Genomic DNA, 19,097 nt, shown 5'->3' with positions numbered 1-19,097 from the left:
CCGATTAAATGTTAGTTCAGGTCCAAATCAAGACACGGTCTATCAGTGGGATACAAAACGTAAACTAATCAGCTTGGTGGAGATACGCGCTCCACCGAGTGCCCTTTTCGTTATGTATGTAAATGACTCGGTTTTAACAATCAATCTATAAATTTCCCTTTCGTCAAGAAATCTGATGTCACTTCCAAAAATAGTCAGGGCTTCAACATAATGAAGTGTATTGGTAAAATAAATGTTCTTCATTTCAACACCGATACCCCCCAAAAAAAGTAAAATGGTCATGGATCGCTCATTGGCTAATTAAATATGTGGTGAATACAAAATATCAGTCTAATGAGTTATATTAACTTGTGGAGCTCAAGGCTCATGAAAGAGCTAGATTACTCTGCAGTTTTCAATGATTGAATCATGATTTGTTTTCAATGAGAAAGAGTTTAATATGCTGCAAGTCATTTATTTGTCATCTCTATTCAGAAGCATGCCAAAGCATGAGCTGCCACATTCCCCTTCATCATAATATATGATGGTATGTGGCGACAACAATAATCAAACTACAAAGCAGGAACTGTCTGTTTTTTCAACACCACCTCAGGTTTTTGGCCTAACTTGACCAACTTGGCATGTGTACTCAGTGGAAACCTGGGATTATTCATGATGAAGGTTAAAACTGTCACTGGAAGTCATGATCAGGTGCATTTCACAGGTGTATAAATGGTCTCTGAGTGGCAAGGAGATTAAAAAAAATGTCTAATAAAGGATTGGTGGTAATACAGTGTTGAAAGATGAAAGCTTCAATTTCAGAAATACACAAAGCCATACAATGGCAAGGATTTAGAGTGATAAAATGGGTGTTACACACTGTTTGTTGAATCTTTTTTGAGAATATAATACAACTTGAAGTAGTCTTTATTATTCAACAGTTCGATTCCAAAATGAGATAAACGCCATTGACACATTTTAACGGGTTACTGCCAGGGTTACTATGTTTGATGGTAGTATATTTTGTGTAATCAAAGTATATTTTTCAAAATGCTGTACACACCATGTAGTTTCATGCAGAATAACTCAGAAAAATTCTCATTGTCCAACAACGCAATAGAGATATATCGTTTTGACATCAAATGCTTCATACGTACTCCATGTCCTAACTTACTCCTAATTCGTCCATCTCAAACAAGAGGACATGGCCAACACAGTTTGGCATCCTGCTCTGCTTGTTAAGCTCATTGCATGTGGCATATAAGGCTGTCTTCGTACTGGCTTTCTGACTTCCTCCACTTACATAATCAACATGTTGCTATCAATGGAACCCTCGCCACTTCTCTCCCATTTGAGGATTTCGTTTCCCAAGGCAGTGTGTTAGGCCCAGTCTTTCTTCATCTCTGTAAACGACCTCTCCAATAATGCTCTGAGGAATCTTCTATTCCTTTTTGCAAATGATTCAACATTCTGGCATACAGTATATACCTGCATCCCACTGACAGGCAGACAGCAGCAGCCTTGTCACTATATGCTGATCTGCAATTGATTAGATGTGGTCTCATAAATATAACATGCACTCAATCCTGGGAAATATCACAGACTCACCCTGTCACACTGGATTCCATGGTCCGTCACAGGTAGAGGTTCAATCTCTTAAATGCTAAGTCCTCATCATGAGCCATGAACTCTCCTGGGCGAACCATATAGCAAAACTGGCCTCCAATTCCAGCTACAGATGAGGCATCAAACATAGTTCCAAGTCTTTCTTTGAAGAATCATAAAAACTCAAAGTCTGCAATGGCTTTATCTGTAAGTTAATGGAATAGTTCTCCCCAATGGGCTGGTACCCCAGCATTACAACTGTCTCTCATGGATTATATGGACCCTGAATCTATCAATAATATTGGTATCTCCTCCAATGAGGCTAAAGCATAAGGACTGCTGCTCTCACATTGCAGATAGCTCAGTGGTCTATTCTTTTTTTTTTAGTATCTCTCTTCTGATGTATTTCCATCTTTCTCTCAGCCCTTCAACACTCCCAGGCTCCTGGAGAATGCATTCTTCCAGTAACCCCCACCTGGATAAAAATGCATTGCTTTACACCCATCTCTACTTTTATTTTTTTTGACCGACTTTTGTCTCATTTGTGGAACTGCTTTCCAGAGACTGTTTAATTGCACTGTTCCATTCAGTGCTTCAAGTAATTAGTGCACCACCATCTCACATCATTCTCCATCCATACTCACAATCTTTTCTACCCCCATTACACCTAGCTAACCCAACCCTCTTACTTTCAGGTTCATGTGTTTTTTTTTCTCTGTGTCTGTCTGTCTGTCTGTCTGTCTGTCTGTCTGTCTGTCTGTCTGTCTGTCTGTCTGTCTGTCTGTGTCTCTCTCTCTCTCTCTCTCTCTCTCTCTCTCTCTCTCTCTCTCTCTCTCTCTCTCTCTCTCTCTCTCTCTCTCTCTCTCTCTCTCTCTCTCTCTCTCTCTCTCTCTCTCTCTCTCTCTCTCTCTCTCTCTATCTCCCCATTCCTTGCTTGTTGTGTCCAACTGTTGCCCCACTGCCAGTTCAATGCTATTTTATCATCTGTCACATTGCTCTTCCATGAACCTAAATTGTGTATTTAAAAAAAGATCATCATGTATAAACACTTACCCCTTCATATTCCCACTAATTTTTCTGTTTTATATTTTCTACCCCTTGGATGTCTTCCAGCTGGAAAGCATGAAATACTTGAATTGAACCTGAGATCAAGGTAAAACAGTGATGAGGGCACCACCCTGAGACTGCACGAGTGGTATGGATGACATGCTGACCACCAACCGGAACGTGCCAGGTTTGGATGGCACAAATTGGATGTTAATGACTGCTTTTCCATGCTGTGGGATATCCCTGATGAAGCAAAAGGAAGAAGGGAGAATGCAAGTTGAGTGAATTTGGAAAAAATAAAAGTAAAAAAAAATTAGTCAAAAGTCATCAAAACTTTAAGGTGAAATTATGAAGCTCACAACTTGACCTTCACATTCTGACACTACATCGAGAATTTAATATTAAAGTTTGGTTATTACATCACAATCTGACAGTAATATGAGGCCTATATCTTCGGAGCATCCTGTTCCTGTCTATGCATCATAGTGGGGTGCCATAAGCAAGGCCATTTGGAATTTTGTGATACAGTAAAAGCACAACATTTAGCACAGAGAAAGACTAATATGTATGGATCAAATCTGGATGTTGGGGCATTACAGATTTGGCCCCTGACGACCGTGGCAGCCATCTTACAAAATGGCTGCCAAGCGATATGGCAACGATGAGGAACTGCTTAATTCAGCAGAAGTCGATGGTTTCAGTGGGGGTAATTGGACAATGATAGGTCCTCGGAGATTCTTGTTAATCATCGTTAATTAGCCATTGCATTATATGGGGTTATAAAATGGATATTTTGGTGACACAGTGGTGCAGAAATGTCATTTTATGTGATGAAATAAACTCGTTTTATTAATAGTGATAAGACCACCAAGGCAGTCAGCAGACCTGTCCTTATTACCATGAAGAGCATAATCAGATAAGGTGTACTGTATGAAAATTATCAAAGCAAAGAAAAATGAAAACATTTTGTGCTTACATTTCTATTAACCCAAGTCTAAGTGGAGGCCTAAATCATGAGCGAAAAATCAAAATCTATGTGGAGCTACCCATCATGTTCATCTACCAGAAAAAAATTACTGTGGAATTGTTGGCACAGAACAAAAGGACAAAGTCCTTAAAAGCATTCAATAGATCAGTCAAACAATGTGAGAACATGTCAAGCAATATCACTATGGTGTCGAATATCGAGTGCAGTCCTCATCAGATATCGCAGTTAATTCTGTGCAGAACCTCAGGCCTCACCATTGTCACAGTCATGGTTCTAATCATGTCTCACTGGAGGCCAGGGTGTCAATTCTGTAAACACTCATTCACACACACACACACACACACACACACACACACACACACACACACACACACACACACACACACACACACACACACACACACACGGCTGTGCATTCAAGTGCAGCCTTTCTGCACTTGCAGCACTTCACACAACCCTCCTTGCATTTGCAGGACACAAACTCGTAGCAGGTCTGGGCCGCATTGGGTGGTGTGGTCCAGTGCGGCTTGAACAGAACGCCACTGGTCTTTGTCCACCCTCAGCTGGTCTGTGAAGTCATTGCAACCACTGGCGGCCATTTCATAAGATGATTGCCATAGCCGTCAGAGGCCAAATCTGCGTTGCCTCATAAATCCAGATTTGTTCATAATATATTAGTCTATCTCCATGCCAAATTTGGTGCTGTTATTGCAAAATGAACAATTGTGAATATTTTGGCTATGGACTTCCACTATCATACTTACTTGACCTATCAGACCTTAGCTTGGGCAATTCAAATATCCCGGCTCTTGTTGTTGTATAATAGTACAACCTAGATACAGTGGTCAAAATATTCCAAAGTACAATCCATGCAACACACAGTGTATTTTCAAACATTCAAGCGAATAATTGAAAGGAGGCACAACAGTGAAATAAAACGGTGAATATTGTAAGCTGAGTAAGACTCTAAAAGTACAAGATGAGAGAAGATTCAAGAAACTTCAACATGAAAGGAATTGAATTTTTTTTTCAGAAAATAACAGAAGCTTTAAAGCTTACAAGTCGAGTGCTATTTATTACTCCACCAAAATTATTCACTGCCTGCCTTTGAGTTCCAACAACTAAATTTGGAAAATAGAGGAAAAATGGCAATGGAGAAAATATAAACTGCCACCAATTCACAGATGGCATTGTTTTCATTTCATACAACACTGTATAGTTGAAAAAAAATGATGGAAGAGCTTAATTTGGAGAGTCAAAATCAAAAATGAAGATGACAGCGCCAAAATTGTCAACTGCATGCCAAGAAGGACGACATTCAAAATGATAAAGGCAAAATTGAAGAAATGAGCAATGACATTTACTTAGGACAACTCGTATAGATCACCTTGAAGGAGTCAGGAGACGTACTGGAGCAGGATGGGCAGAATTTGGAAAACTTTAAAATGTCATGAAAAGCAAACTGCCCTTATTGTGGCTGAAGAGGAAAATTTACCATCAGGGTGTGCTTCCAGCACAATTGTGGCACAATGGATCATGGTCTTCAACAAAGAAGATCGAGCAAGCTTTGATCCCCATACAAAGAGCCATCAAAAGATGCGGTCTTAGCATCAACAAAAGTGAGAAGAAGAGAAACTATAATGGATCAAACAGAAAACAAAATTCATTGACATGATGGTCACAAAAAAAAATAGTTTGACTGACCTGAAGCTTATCAGGGCTCTGGTCTAATGTAACCCAAATTTGGTAGCATTCTGAGAAGAAGATTCATTGGTCTGGAGAAGATTTTAAAAGGAATTTACGCGATTTTCCCAAAAATTTACGAAGGCCGCCATTTTGACACACTTCCAGTCATGTGATTGTCATGACCTCCGTAATTTAAAATCAGGAACCTGTCCTAATGTTGTAACCCAAATTTGGTAGCATTCTGACTGGTGGGTTTGGAGAAGATTTTTGAAGGGATTTACTAAGTCTGCCATTTTGACCTACTTAAAGTCATGTAACCAGAACGAGCTTTGCAATCCTCGTTACCAGTCAGGAGCAGAACCTTGTTGCCAAATTTCAGCCGGATCAGTCCAGCGGTTTGGCCGGTGAAGTCGAAACAGGAGACAGACGGACAGACAGACAGATGGATGGACGGTGCACAATGACAATACCTTATCTGGAATTCCAATTCCAGAGAAGCTAAAAACTAAAATGGAACTGAACTGGACATGTAGCAATAAGAACGGACATCCAGTACACAACAAGAATTACAAGCTAGCAACGTAGAGAAGAATCTGACCAAAGATGAGATGGACAGATTAAATTGAAAAATTTCCTGGAGTCTCAAATTTGATTGGACAGAAAAGAGGGGACCATTTTGATGGAGTCCTTCATCCTGCTCCAAAGACTAAATAGGCTGGTCAAAAAAATATCTGATAAAAGAGTAGTTTTATCTTGCAAATGGTATCTGTGCATTCTCCCTGCAAAGTAGTATTAAATAAGAAAGAAACGTGATGCAGTTATAAACAAAAATCTTACCTGTGTGGTACAGCACGGGACCTGACAATTCCTGGACCTTCGATGCGAAACACAACCAGGCGCAGCCTTTGAGGTGCTGGGTTTACATACTTGATCACCAGCTTGGATTTCATACCCACCCTAATGTTATCAGGAATCTGGCAAAATAACGGTGCACCATAAAATGGCAAAATTTACAACACTCACTTGCCACATCCACAATGCTTTGCGACCGATTCAGATATCACAATTCTACAATGGTGCCACGATCGCACAGTGGGTTAAGCTTCATGATGCTTCATGACCCACGCTAATTAATTATGAGACCTTTATTGTAAGTGCAACAATGGAATGCAAAATAATATTTTCACAACCATCTCCAGGTGGCAGTTTGCAATGCCACAAGGGTGGATGGGCCTCTTATAAATTGCGAGTTCAGACGGTCAAACAGGTCAAGCAGAAATCCATTCTGTTAAATCCCCCGAATGGTTTAACTGAAACGATAATTGCACCATGGAAGCGAAGGAGAAACACCTTGATAATGAAAAAACACAAAACAATTTATTATAGGCATACAAAAACAGAAATCAAACAATACACAATTGCACCACCGCAGTGCAATAATCTTCGTGATGAAGCAGCACTTCCATGGAAGGAAGGAGGAAGGAATAAATGACCCACAATAGCACTAGTTGCAATGCTGTGGGCTAAGAGGGGAAGTTAAAGAAAAAAGGGGAAAGATGCAATCAATATTGGAAGGGTTAAAAAATAAAAAAAGGGGTAAAAAAAATCTGACTTGTTGCGAGGATACGAAGAGTGGGAGGAAGCAAGGGCTGGCAAGAGCCCGTTCAAGGAGAGATGACCATTAGCAGCAAACTACTTGTAGAACCACTTTGGCAGTGTATAAACACCACAGTAGTGTCGCCGATGTGTAAAGAGTGCAGCACCAGAAATGATGTACTGTACTTTGGTTGCGTTGTTAAGGAAGTGACGTAACTCTGCTTGGGTGGTGTCAGCGAATGCTGTGTTGTGCTACGCTGTTCTCTTTGAGCGATTAAAGAGTGCTCTCTACTTGCGGAGACAACAGCTTGTGTTTTGTTTGGCACAGTCATTGAAAGGGGATTATCTGCCTAAACTTGTGTAGTGGGATGGAATGGGATGGATGGATGGCAGACTCTTCAGGACAGATGGAAATATTGTTACGAATCTGGAAGCCTCCTGCACAAAAACAGACAGCAGCCCCCGCAGTTCAGTTATTTCGATAAGTATGTGTTTCTAGTTAGGGCCCCATCCCCTATACTATGTCTAACGGGAATTACATGTGTGCGCTGCGAAGTTTCTTTATAGGTCGTTTTTTACATCTTCCATCGATCTCCTCCACCTCTTCGCACCACCGACCCCATTGCCCACGTGTTTTGGGCTGAAGGCATGGGTGGAGCCTCCATCGCTTCAGATCGAGGCTCCGCTCCGAGGAAGGGCATGGAGCGTTTCCTCCAGCCAATGGGCGAAGGGCGAGCAGGGCCGACTCCGCTTTAGCCAGATGGAGTGTTCGGCCCGACCAATGAGGGGAGGCCACTGATCGCCCGACAACCCCTTATCCAATCAGGAGGCGAGTGGCCAGAAAAAGGGAAGAGTAGAGTGGTTGTCAGGATGAGAGTACTGCAGTCATCATGGCCTATTGCTTTTGGTCTGTTGTGGTGGCTTGGTCTCGGTCGTGGTCTGCGGTCCTTTACGGTGGCTCCTCGTGGTCAGGGTGGCTGAGCAGCCAGGGACGTGGGCCGGTGGATTTCAGGACGTGGGTTCGAGTCCCACCGTGGTGGGATGGAGTGTGACCGCACGAGACAGGAAGGTACCCGGCCAGGCCCTGTTCCCCCAGTTCGCCTTCCCTCTAGGCTGAGGGGCCGAATAAAGACCCACAGGGTCCATTTCTTTTGGGTGTGTGTGTGCGTGTGTGTGTGTGTGTGTGTGTGTGTGTGTGTGTGTGTGTGTGTGTGTGTGTGTGTGTGTGTGTGTGTGTGTGTGTGTGTGTGTGTGTGTGTGTGTGTGTGTGTGTGTCACCAGTCTGTTAGGTAGAATTGTTTAAGTGTTTTCTTTTCATTGTACATTGCATTTTATTCGTGATTCAGTCTGCTCCATGTCTCCCTCCCTTATAAATAAACCCTCTTGTTAAATGTTCCAGTCGTTGCCTGTCGTTTCTACCATTGACCCAGCACGGTGCGGGCTTGAGAAATAGTGAGGCCGTCAGTGCCGTAAGTTGTCATTGGGTCTGACGGACTTTGGTAATTCCGCTCGGTTACACCGGATCGAGGTCGCTAGAGCAACCTGGTTCGACAGAGTCCATTGAGAGTGTGGTTTTCCCCGGTAGTTAGACGACGTGGGTACTTAGGTATATTGAAATGAGGCAATTAACCCTACCCCACGCCGCCAAAATATTGGCGACCACGGTCCGCTAAGGGACCCGTGACCTTTCGGACTTATCCGAGAGTCACGACCTAAATTCTGGGGTGTTTGGTGGAGACGACCTTACTGCTCCCCCTAGTGGTCGTTTATCGCCACCGAACCCCGGCCCTCAACAATATCACCAAACAAAAAACGCCAGCATTCTTCCAGCCAGGTGCAGGACTAAGCATGCGTTTCTCTGCTCTGTGGCTGTTAGATGAATTGATTCCTAAAGCTGGATGCAATTCCCCACCCCACAATTATTCTGTCTCCAATCTCGAACAATTCCACTCTTTGACGTCTCAGACCACAATTCGCCTGACTCTTCTTTATTTTGTCTGCTATGCCTCCATTCTACTGCTATATCTGTTTCACTACTCAACTGTTTCCCAACTCTCCTCAACTGTCTGTCTCCAGCTTACCCTGAAAATTGTCTCTCCTGATGTTCCACCCTCAGTCCCCATTCAAACAAACCCACCAACCAGTCAATTGGTTCAGGCATTGGCTAGTTTGAACAAACCATAGGGAGTGGAAATGCAAATGTTTGAGTGTCCAGCCGGCCTCCAGGCTTGCAGTTAGTACAGGTGGAGGGAAAATTCGACAATAAATTGTGAATGGACTTCTAAATGTGTGGCACAGTAATGTAATACTTCCATTCTAAATGAGTCATTCCACCTCATATCACCGGAGGCCTCCCAGTTGACCCCCTCAGATTTACTTTAAACTTTCATCAAATAGTTCCCAGGTATCTAAATGAAGCTGCGTAAAATTTTAGGTCCATAGATGCGGTCAACTCCAAGATATTGAGGGTTGAAAATGTGGTTGTGGCCCTATTTTTATGGTCGTTGCGAGCATCACAAAATGAACGGCTACTTTTAAACTCCCACAACGTTTTAAATATTAATGCTAGAGCCTTGAATTTTTCAGAGATTATTCTTCCATAACTGCTCTGTAAGAAACAAACATAAAACGGAGTATACCTCTATTAATCTATCTGCCTTATTATTATTTTATGACCTGATCAGTTGAAATCCAGAAAAACAATGTTGGTTTTGTATGAAGACCCAACTTTGAGACCCCATATATTTTTATTGACCCATCCCAGAAGCTTGAAAATTTTTCAGGTAATAGCTGTATGGTAGTAGTATTCAAATACATGTTTACTTTTCTTAATCAGTCATATATAATACAGTCATGATCCCTCAAAAATAGAAAATTTTCATTTTTCCCTGAAATTCAGGTGAGGATTGCAAATACATGACAAGGTATACCACTTCAAATTGTTCACCATTGGAAAGAGCATATTCAAGTTTACAAAAGTATAGTTTCTAGTACTTCCTGTACCCCCGGGACAGGGGGGTCTTCTACCCTTTACCCAGGGAAACCCGAAGCGAGGCTTGCTTTTTTTTTTTCTTTATGAGCGCACCAGCGCGCAACTCGCAACCTGCGCTCTTTCCCGGTGACGTCATGGCAGCTGTTCGCGCTCCGCATACCTCGTCCCTCCTCGGATGGCACCATCCGGCAGGGATTTCCCCTCCTGCCGGATTACAACCATGCAGCCACAACGTCACCCTGCGCATTCAAAACAAGCCTCGCGTTTCGAGGGTTTCCCCACGCGAACACAGTCATGTGCTCTGCTCGTCGGAGCTTTACAATCACGCTCGCGTGGAGAACCCATCCGTTCCGAATTCACAATCCAGCCGACCTTCTGTCCGTTGGCGGGGTCGGCTCGAATCCACCGCGGCGTTTCCGGACCGGATTTCACTCGCGCAAGAGCGCACGTGGCGGCCTCGTGCGACACACAGCACGGACCCCATGCACGATGCCGTGCAAACCCGGCGCGGTCCCCAAAATTGCTACGGCCGCTACTCGGCCTTTGTCCACCGTCAGGCACCGTCGTCGTTGCACTCTCGCGCCCAAACTCCCATGTGCCACGACGCTCACACACCGCGCCATGACACTTTCACCAGGACATGCGGTTGCATGTTCGCGCATGCCAACCGCCATCTCCCTCACATACAGCGACCTCACACACACGGTTCCTCTCACACACGGCCGTTCACTCAAGCATGCCATTTCCCTCGCACACGTGGTTCCACTCACACACGGTGCTTCATCCACACACGGTGTTTCATCCACACCTCGTTTTTCACTCAAGCACTCCTTTTCACCCACACACACCATATTACTCACACACACGGTCTCTTTCACATAAAACCTTTCACCCACGCCATGCGCGCGTTTCAGAACACATTTCGCCACACTCGTAAACACACATACCGGGACATTCACAATGGGGAATCGCGTCACAAGGGGTTCCGGGGCCTTCACACCCCCCAAGCTCCGTGTGTACCCGTCCACAGCACTCGCCCCCTCTACCTCGCAAAGCTCGACAGGACCCACCTGGTCGAGATCTGCTTCAAGGGGAGATATTTCCTCCCCTCGTTTTATAAGGAGGCTATCCGGCTGCTTGCACCAGGTCACAACACATTCGCAGAGCTCCTCCTCATTGTCCTCTACTACTTCCATGTGTGTGTGTTCGCCTTTTACGTGTAGTCTCTCCTCTACTTTTTCTATCTCCCGCGCCTCTGTTATTTCTTTCACTTCCTTTATTATCTCTGTCGTCTCCACGTGTCTCTAAACATGTCTCAGTCAACCCTTTTAATTTTTCCCTCTGTGTCACCGTCACTTTCTTTGTCACCTGCTCGAGGCTCGTCCTACACGTCTCACGAATTACTTTGTCCTCCACCGCGGGGCCGACACAGTCCACACTCCCCCGCAGCTCGTTCGCTCCAACACGTGGCGCCGCCATTTTGCACTCCACCGTCCACGCTTCGTTGCACACAATTGCGATTATGCCCGCCTGCAGGCCTCGCCCCATGCTCTGCATCTCACCCCACAGTGTTTGCATATTCTCATCCATTTTACTATTCATTCCCTTCATCTCCTCTTTCATTTGCTGCGCATTTTCATTTATTTCGTTTTTCATTTCTTCCATGTTGTTTTTCATTTCGTTTTTCATATCCCCATTCATTGCTTGTATCATCTGCATAAATTGTTTGATGTCTGATGACTCGAGCAGGACCGATCCGCCATTGCCGGTCGCTGTTTCACTGGGAACCGGGGAGGAATTTTGACGGGGGAGGGGAGGGGTGTCATACACCGCGGCCGCTTCCGCACCCATTTCGGGCTCTGGGTTCGGTTGTGGGGGAAATTCATCCTGCATAATGGGAATGTCCTGCACGGGGATTTCGCCCTGAGCCATCGGTTCCATTAACTCTACATCCACCTCACTACCCACCTGGCTCAACTCGCCTTGGCTGAACATTTTGGGAATAAATAAAATATGGGAAGTGCTGGGAATAAAATTTATAACGCTCGTAATTAAGGGACACGGGGGGGGGGGGGGGGGTTTGCTCCGTATGCCCCTGTCCGACTCCGAGAATTTTGCTACGGAGGCGGAGGGGTTCGCATCTCCACTCCTGACAACCAATTGGTACGGGCCGGGGTCGGCCGCCAGTCGACCGCTCTCAACGGAGCCGCAAGTCGAGTCGGCCCGACCGATCACCCGGAATATAGATCGCCGCCCGGATAAGTCCGAGCGACGGGTCCTTGTACAACAACCGAAATACGCCAATGGGCACATCACGTGGGGTAGGGTCGATTGCCAATCTTCAATGTACCTAAATACCCACGTGATCCAACTACCGGGGTATTCCACCCTCGACGGAACTCGTACGGAACAAACCGCCGAGGCGAGCCTGTCCCGTGCGCGATTCCGAGCGGCTTAATCGCCGAGAACCGTCGGTCCAAATGTCCCCCTTTTACGGCAAACCAACGGCTTTCTAACTACCAACACACGAAATGCTCAGTCAATGAAAGAATCGACACAACGAGCTGAAAACATTTAACAATTGGGGTATTTATTAATAATAATGGGGAACCAGGGAAGCACGTAAGAGCAGAACTATACCGACTTTACAAAATGCGATGCAAACATTTACAGCACACAAAGCACTTAACAATTTCCTACTTATTAGACGGGTCAACGGACACACGTACGCAAACACACACCCAAGTAATTGTGGCTGAGGCCTTTAATAACGAGCTCCAGCTTGGAGGACAGGTGAGCTGAAACACAGAGCCTATCTCGAACCTCTCCACCTCGTGTGGTCTTCAAGTTGTTCGGACCCGGGCTCCAGCGAGAGCGAGCTGGATCCAAACGAGGTGAGCCGCGATACCTCCCGAGCTCCCGCGAATCCTCCCGCGCTTCTCAACACGTGATGGTGAGACGAGGCGCCGATCCTTCCCGTCGATGCGCCGCTTCCCCCAAGGAACCACCTCCAAGAAGAGGTCGATGAGTCGCACCAAGCCGGGAACCAAACGGAGAACAAAGAGCTCCACAGACCAAAAAGAAGAAGAAGCCCCCATTCGCAGCTCGAGCCGAGCAACCGGCTCGACTTTCTTCCAAAACAAAGCAGCTCTCCAAGAAGTCTACCGAGCCAAGCAGAAGCCGAAGGCCCACTGAACCACCAAAGCAAAAAGCCTCCAAAAAGCCTCCTCCCGAGCCAGGCCGCAGCCGAAGCTCACTGAGCCAGCCGAAGCATAAAGCTTCCGAATGCCTCAACCCTAACCCAAGCCAAACAGGACCCGAAGGTCTGCTGAATGACTACTCTCTGCCGAAGCAAAAAGCTTACTCTTCAAGAACAAAGAAAGGATCTCATCCTTATCCTTCTCCGCCCCCCTCCCCCATGCCTGGCATGACTCATGCCTTCGTGATCCATCCCCCACTCAACCACGGGTGGGAGGGAGTTGTTGACATCATGAATCACGGGACGGCAGGGTTCTTCTTCCTCTTCGCAGAAGAGGGGGAGGGACGTCTCCATTGTTTCGTTCCCTAACTATTAAATCGATCCGCAGCGCATCTAATCGATTTCTGAACATTTAAACAATGGAAGGTGAGCTATCTCGGGAACAAGCACTTATCGACATAGCTGACTAAAGGAACCTGTATGTTGTGTGCAATCGAATTCCAAATTCGTAACAATATCAAGGAAATAGAAGGTTCTGATGTCATGTGTAATGCTGGCCTACCTTTATGGTCTGGAGATGGTGGGACTGATAGACAACATGAGAGGCTGCAGACTTGCGAGAACAACTGGGTCAGGAGGATTGCGAGAGTGAAAAGGGTGGATAAAAGGAGGATGGATGAATTGAGGGAGGAGATTGGTGTGCAGATGAGCATAATGGGAGATTGGTGAAATGACGGCTGAGATGGGCTGGACACTTGGTGTGGATGGAAGAAGAGAGAATGGCAAAGAGAGCGAATAGGTTGAGGGAACAAGGTCGGAGGAAAATAGGAAGAACACAGTTGAGATGGGAGGATTGTGTGAGGAGGGATCTCCGCAAAGTGGGGGTGGTTAGAAAGTGGGGAGATTTGGGTGGAGTATCGTGGTCAAAGCAGGGCAGAAGCGTGGTGCCATCAGACCTCACCCCATATAAAATGAAGAGGAGGAGAAGAAGAAGAAGAAGATGTATCTATTGAATACATATTTGACTGGGATGAAACCACGATTCAAGACTGCTGTTTGCATCATTACTGAGAAGTATCTGTACATGCTACTGCTGCAGTGCCTCATAGATGAGAGCAGAACCTTACTCCTTTTCAAAGATAACTTGAAAACGTTCATGATGACAATAATGATGATGAAAAGTTTCATGTGAATACCGGTAATAATGGAAGCGAGCTTTTGAGGAGTTCATGACACGTGATGAAACGTTTCAAGGCAAGAACCAATTTGGGCAGATCGTGACTCAGTCACATGATACTTGAATGAAGGTGGCAGGGATTTGTAATTTGTTCATTTTTCCAGCGATCGCAATTTCCTTCTTTTTGAGAAAGAACACATGGGGTCTTTAATGTCCACCAACATCTAGTGCTAATAAACGGGCATAAAGTCGATCATGGGCAGAATAATTATATTATTATTTACCAACTATAATTTGTTGGTGAATAATAATGTTATTATTATTATGATTATTATTTAATCTTACCAACACATTGTTGAAGTTTCTCCCCACTCCGGCGTGCGGACGCCCGCTTTTAGCTAATTGCGGCCGCGTGCTCACCGACCGTGGCAAAACTTGTCGCAGCTTTCGGATCAACGCCGAAATCCAGCTACGGGTGTGTTTTTAATCACACCGTAAATCAGCCAACTATTCTGTCCATATGCGACAGGGTCCGATCGCCGAATTGTCGATTTACCTAAGTATGCACGTAGACAGAAATGCCGGGGATTTACACCTCAACGGGACCTGCTTGGAAACGAGCCGCTTAAGCAGCTCGCTCCATTTGCGATTTGCCGAGCGGTGTATATCGCCAGGCCCCGCCGGATCCGATTACTTTATCGGCTATTTAGAAGCCAGCTAATATCCCGAACACAATACGGCAGCTCAATTGAGGGAAAGGACGCAACGAACAGGTCAACATTCAAACAAGGACATTTATTTGTTACACACGTATGCACTCAAACACGTATGCAATCAAACACGAATGCAATCATGCACGTATGCAATCATGCAGTCAATAAAGCAATGCAGGAACGAGCAAGACAAAGAACTACAACCGTTCTATTTTTTATGTACACATTCACTTCCAGTTAATTACTTGACAGACAAGGCGCCACGACATTCATACAAAGAAAAACCCCAAGAAAGAAAAGGGCAGAACTGGACCTTGTGGGCCTTTAATAGTTCACGGAGCTGTGGGGACCGCAAGAGTTCCGAGAGGCTGTGCTGGTTACCTGCCACCTTCATGGTGACTCGCTGGTTGACCCTCGACGTTTCGTGAACACGGCAGTTGGCGCTGCGCGACTTGCTTGGCCCAGGCCGCGCGGCCTGGTGGTTCGGGCCTAGCCGACGACGCCCCTGAGGAACGAACGGGCCTTTTCTCTTTCGAGAGTTGATGCTCTATTAAGAGCCCGCCCGTTCCTCAGCGTTGGCGATCTCTCTCCGGCTTTCTCCACCGACTCGCAGTTCTGCCCGGCACAGCAGGCTGGCTGCGCTCCAAGCTCCGACTGCCCTCTGCTGGACTCTAACCTTGGCGGGCTGCTGGCTTCCTCCGACTCGACGCCAGCTCGACTCCAGATTTCCACTCTCTGCAGCTCCCCGACAGACTGCTTGCTTGGCATTCAGCGCGCCTTTATATGGGGTCCGTGGGTGCGTTTGATCTCTCACCTCTCACCCCCTCGCTGGTTCCACCCCGTTTGATCTTTTGATCCGATCTCTTCGCAAAAAGCGGAGAGAGCGGACGTGGGTGAAATCATGAACCACGCGGAAGTTGCAGGAATCATCAGCCGTGGAAAGCGGACTTTGTGGAAATCATCAGCCCCCCGCGTCTGTCGGTGGAGATTCCGCTCATCCGTGGGATTCGCCGTGGGTGGCGAAAAGATGGCGGCGTTTGTGGAGATGAAGGTGAGGCGATGTTGTGGTTGCTCTGTGGTGGAGATGGCGTGGTTGTTGAGATAGTGGTTGTGGTTGTTGAAGTAGTGGTTGTTCCAAAATAAAGATAGCAAAAGAATAATGGCTGACTCAAAGATCACAGCCCAGTTACACGAATAATTCCCAATAGACATTGGTGGGGAAATCCAATCTGAACACACACTTATCGACATGACTGATCTCTGGGAAGCCTAAATGGTGTTCTGTGAATTTCCACAACCGTAACAATATTTTACGTCCTAATCTTACCAACTGAGGGCTTTTCGGACCTCAACGAAAAACCATTCTATTTCACTAAATCTGCCAAAGTTTCACATGAATGAGTAAACATTGTGTTTTATTGCCAAAGTCAACAAACATAAAAAATAAAATAAACATACATCTAAAATTAAGCTACCAACTGGGGACTTTGATGACCTCAACTCAGAAGCACTAAATTTCATTAAATCTGCTGAAGTTTCACATCAATGAGCAAACATATTTTGTGATTGAATGATGTTTTAGTGATAAACTAAACAAACATAAGTATATATATATATATATATATATATATATATATATATATATATATATATATATATATATATATATATATATATATATATACACTGAAACGCAAAAGAAACTTACCACCTTTTAAACCTTCAAATATCAACAATAACACTGTGTGTAGTCAATGTGTGAACTTATTTGTGGACAGTAGTGTCCTCACTGTCAGACAAAACGGTCACGGATGGTCACTTGAACCTTCAATGGTCACTTCATAGCACAGCTGTTGAACAGCCGTTTTGACTGTCAGTGATTAGCCAAGGGGTACGGGATGATTTTAATGAGCTGCACGTGATGTCTTGATATTAGCTTTAAAAAGGCCAGTGCAAAATGGGAATTTCAATCAACATGCCATGATTGTCAAGGGATCAACGGCAGTGTGCCTTGGGCATACTGCAAGGCGGATTGAGCTACCGTGAGGTGGCACGTCGCCTTGGCTGTTCACAGCCCTGGGCCCTGGTGGACAGAGACACCCTCCACAACTCTGCAGATGACAGACCTCCATCAGGGAGGCCAAGAGTCCCCACTGCAAGGCAGGACAGGCAGATGGTCCTAAGTTAGATGGCTTCAGACATTGAGGACTGAGTGGGACAGAATCCAGCAGCAATCCATCCAAAGACTGGTAGGCAGTATGCGCCGATGATGCACTGCCTGTATCCAAAACAATGGTGGCCACACACGCTATTGAAAGGGGACTGACATTGCACCCTGTGCTGTTCTGTACTGTAGAACAAACTTATGAGATGGTGTATCTTGGTCAAAAACTTGACATGTCACCAATAAAATGCCAATGTTTCAATTAGCAATTGTTGGTTTGTTTTATTTTGAACTGTTACAATTTTATTACATTTCAAACAAATGGTAAGTTTCTTTTGCGTTTCAGTATATATATATATATATATATATATATATATATATATATATATATATATATATATATATATATATATATATATATATATATATATATATATATATATATATATATATATACATATATATACATATACACACACATACACACACACACACATATAGTTAGAGGACTTGCTCGATACAAATACCAAATTAAGTAATCATGTATGCAAAAAAAAAATTGAACAAAAACAACTGGGGTCTTTTGGACCCCAGAAAGGATTTCCTTGTTACTCTTTGCAGCATGGTGGGATCTTAAAATATCATATATATTTATTACTGGCACCCATAAGTGAACAAACTTATCAAACATGAAACACATTGTTAAACCAATACAGAAATAACACATCAAAATGTAGGCCTGAGGTCCCAAAAGACCCCATCCATCCATCCATCGGGACCACACTCTCCTAGGCTATTGGGCACAATCCTGGACAGGTCACCACTCTGACACAGGATACTAGCAAGCTGGCACTCATTTTGCCAACCTCGGAAGGATGACAGGCAGAGTCAACCCTACCTGCTATTAATTCAACAGCTGAGCAGGATTTTCACTCAGGATCCTAGGATCCCAAGCTCACCACCCTAACCATAAAGCCAACTCCAGGCATAAAGACCCCTGTTGGTAGAATTTGGGTTAAGACTAACAATTATGATAACTATTTCATAATGCAATGATGAAAATGATGATTGGGATTTACAGTATTAAAAATACAACAGCATTGATAATGACAAAGACAAATAAAGTTTCGACGAGACATATAATTACTCGCAGCCAACACATCAGTCAAAAAAGTAAGCAACTCTTCACAAATTGATCATTTAAACCAAAAAAAACAAACATTTTAGACAACAGAATCTTTCAGTATGACAAATAACATCTTGCTCAAATAACAATTCATTAATTCAATATGCCTCACCAGAATATTGATGACTGGAGGCTGGAGCTCAAATGAATGCTGGCAGGTCAGAACTTGCCCATTTTCATGGACCCTACCAATGACCGTGACCAACATGCTGCTGTGATCAGATAGCTGGTCTATGTAGTTTTGTGGTTTCAAAAGAAGCTCTTTCTTAAACTCTGCATACACCAAGACAAATCCAATGGATTCAGTCAATAAATTGTATATAAGAAATCTCACCTAAGTTGACCTTTGGCCTATGTTGACCGTTTGTCCTAAGTTGACCACTCAAATAATTGGTGGTTGAATTCAATGACCAAATATGCACCTCCTCTTCAAATTTCAAGTCAATCGGATGAAAATTGAGGATTTTAGAAACTTTACGAAGTTGTTGACCTGTGGCTGATGTTGACCTTTTGACCTCAAAAACAACAGGCTTCTCGCTTGTGACTTATTCAACAGCTCCACAGCCTCGAGACCCAAGCGGTGGTATGGGCCAGACCGGAGATAGGTGCCAGTGTTCTGAGAGAGAGGGATGGAATTTCTTCCCCAATTCCTTTGAGGGAATGGCATTGGGGGGGGGGGGGGTTGGTTGTGGGGGTTGAAGCCGGAGTCGTTGTAACGTCGTATCGCAGCAACACTGGGGTGGGCCAGATGGTCCAGCCCATGCT

General features: G+C 44.7%; 1 protein-coding gene across 5 annotated transcripts in view; it reads right to left on the bottom strand.

Moving 5' to 3' along the window:
• Positions 1–888: 888 nt before the first annotated feature.
• Positions 889–19,097, bottom strand: part of LOC147019949 (protein-glutamine gamma-glutamyltransferase K-like) — an 83,062-nt gene continuing 64,853 nt past the window's right edge. For 4 of the 5 annotated variants that reach the window (XM_085894844.1, XM_085894846.1, XM_085894845.1 and 1 more), the window contains 3 exons: positions 18,445–18,605; positions 6,143–6,279; positions 889–2,874 (listed from right to left, as the gene is read on the bottom strand). In XM_085894844.1, the coding sequence (XP_085750970.1) occupies positions 2,733–2,874; positions 6,143–6,279; positions 18,445–18,605 (440 nt within the window). In that variant the 3' untranslated portion in view covers positions 889–2,732. Of the gene's footprint in view, positions 2,875–6,142; positions 6,280–18,444; positions 18,606–19,097 lie in introns of those variants that run through there. The other variant, XM_085894848.1, reaches the window with a different exon arrangement.

This window comes from Eptatretus burgeri, chromosome 9, assembly GCF_056783735.1.
Source record: "Eptatretus burgeri isolate ZD-2024b chromosome 9, Ebu_testis_v1, whole genome shotgun sequence".
NCBI lineage: Eukaryota > Metazoa > Chordata > Myxini > Myxiniformes > Myxinidae > Eptatretus > Eptatretus burgeri.
This window is presented reverse-complemented; position numbering and strand designations above follow the sequence as displayed.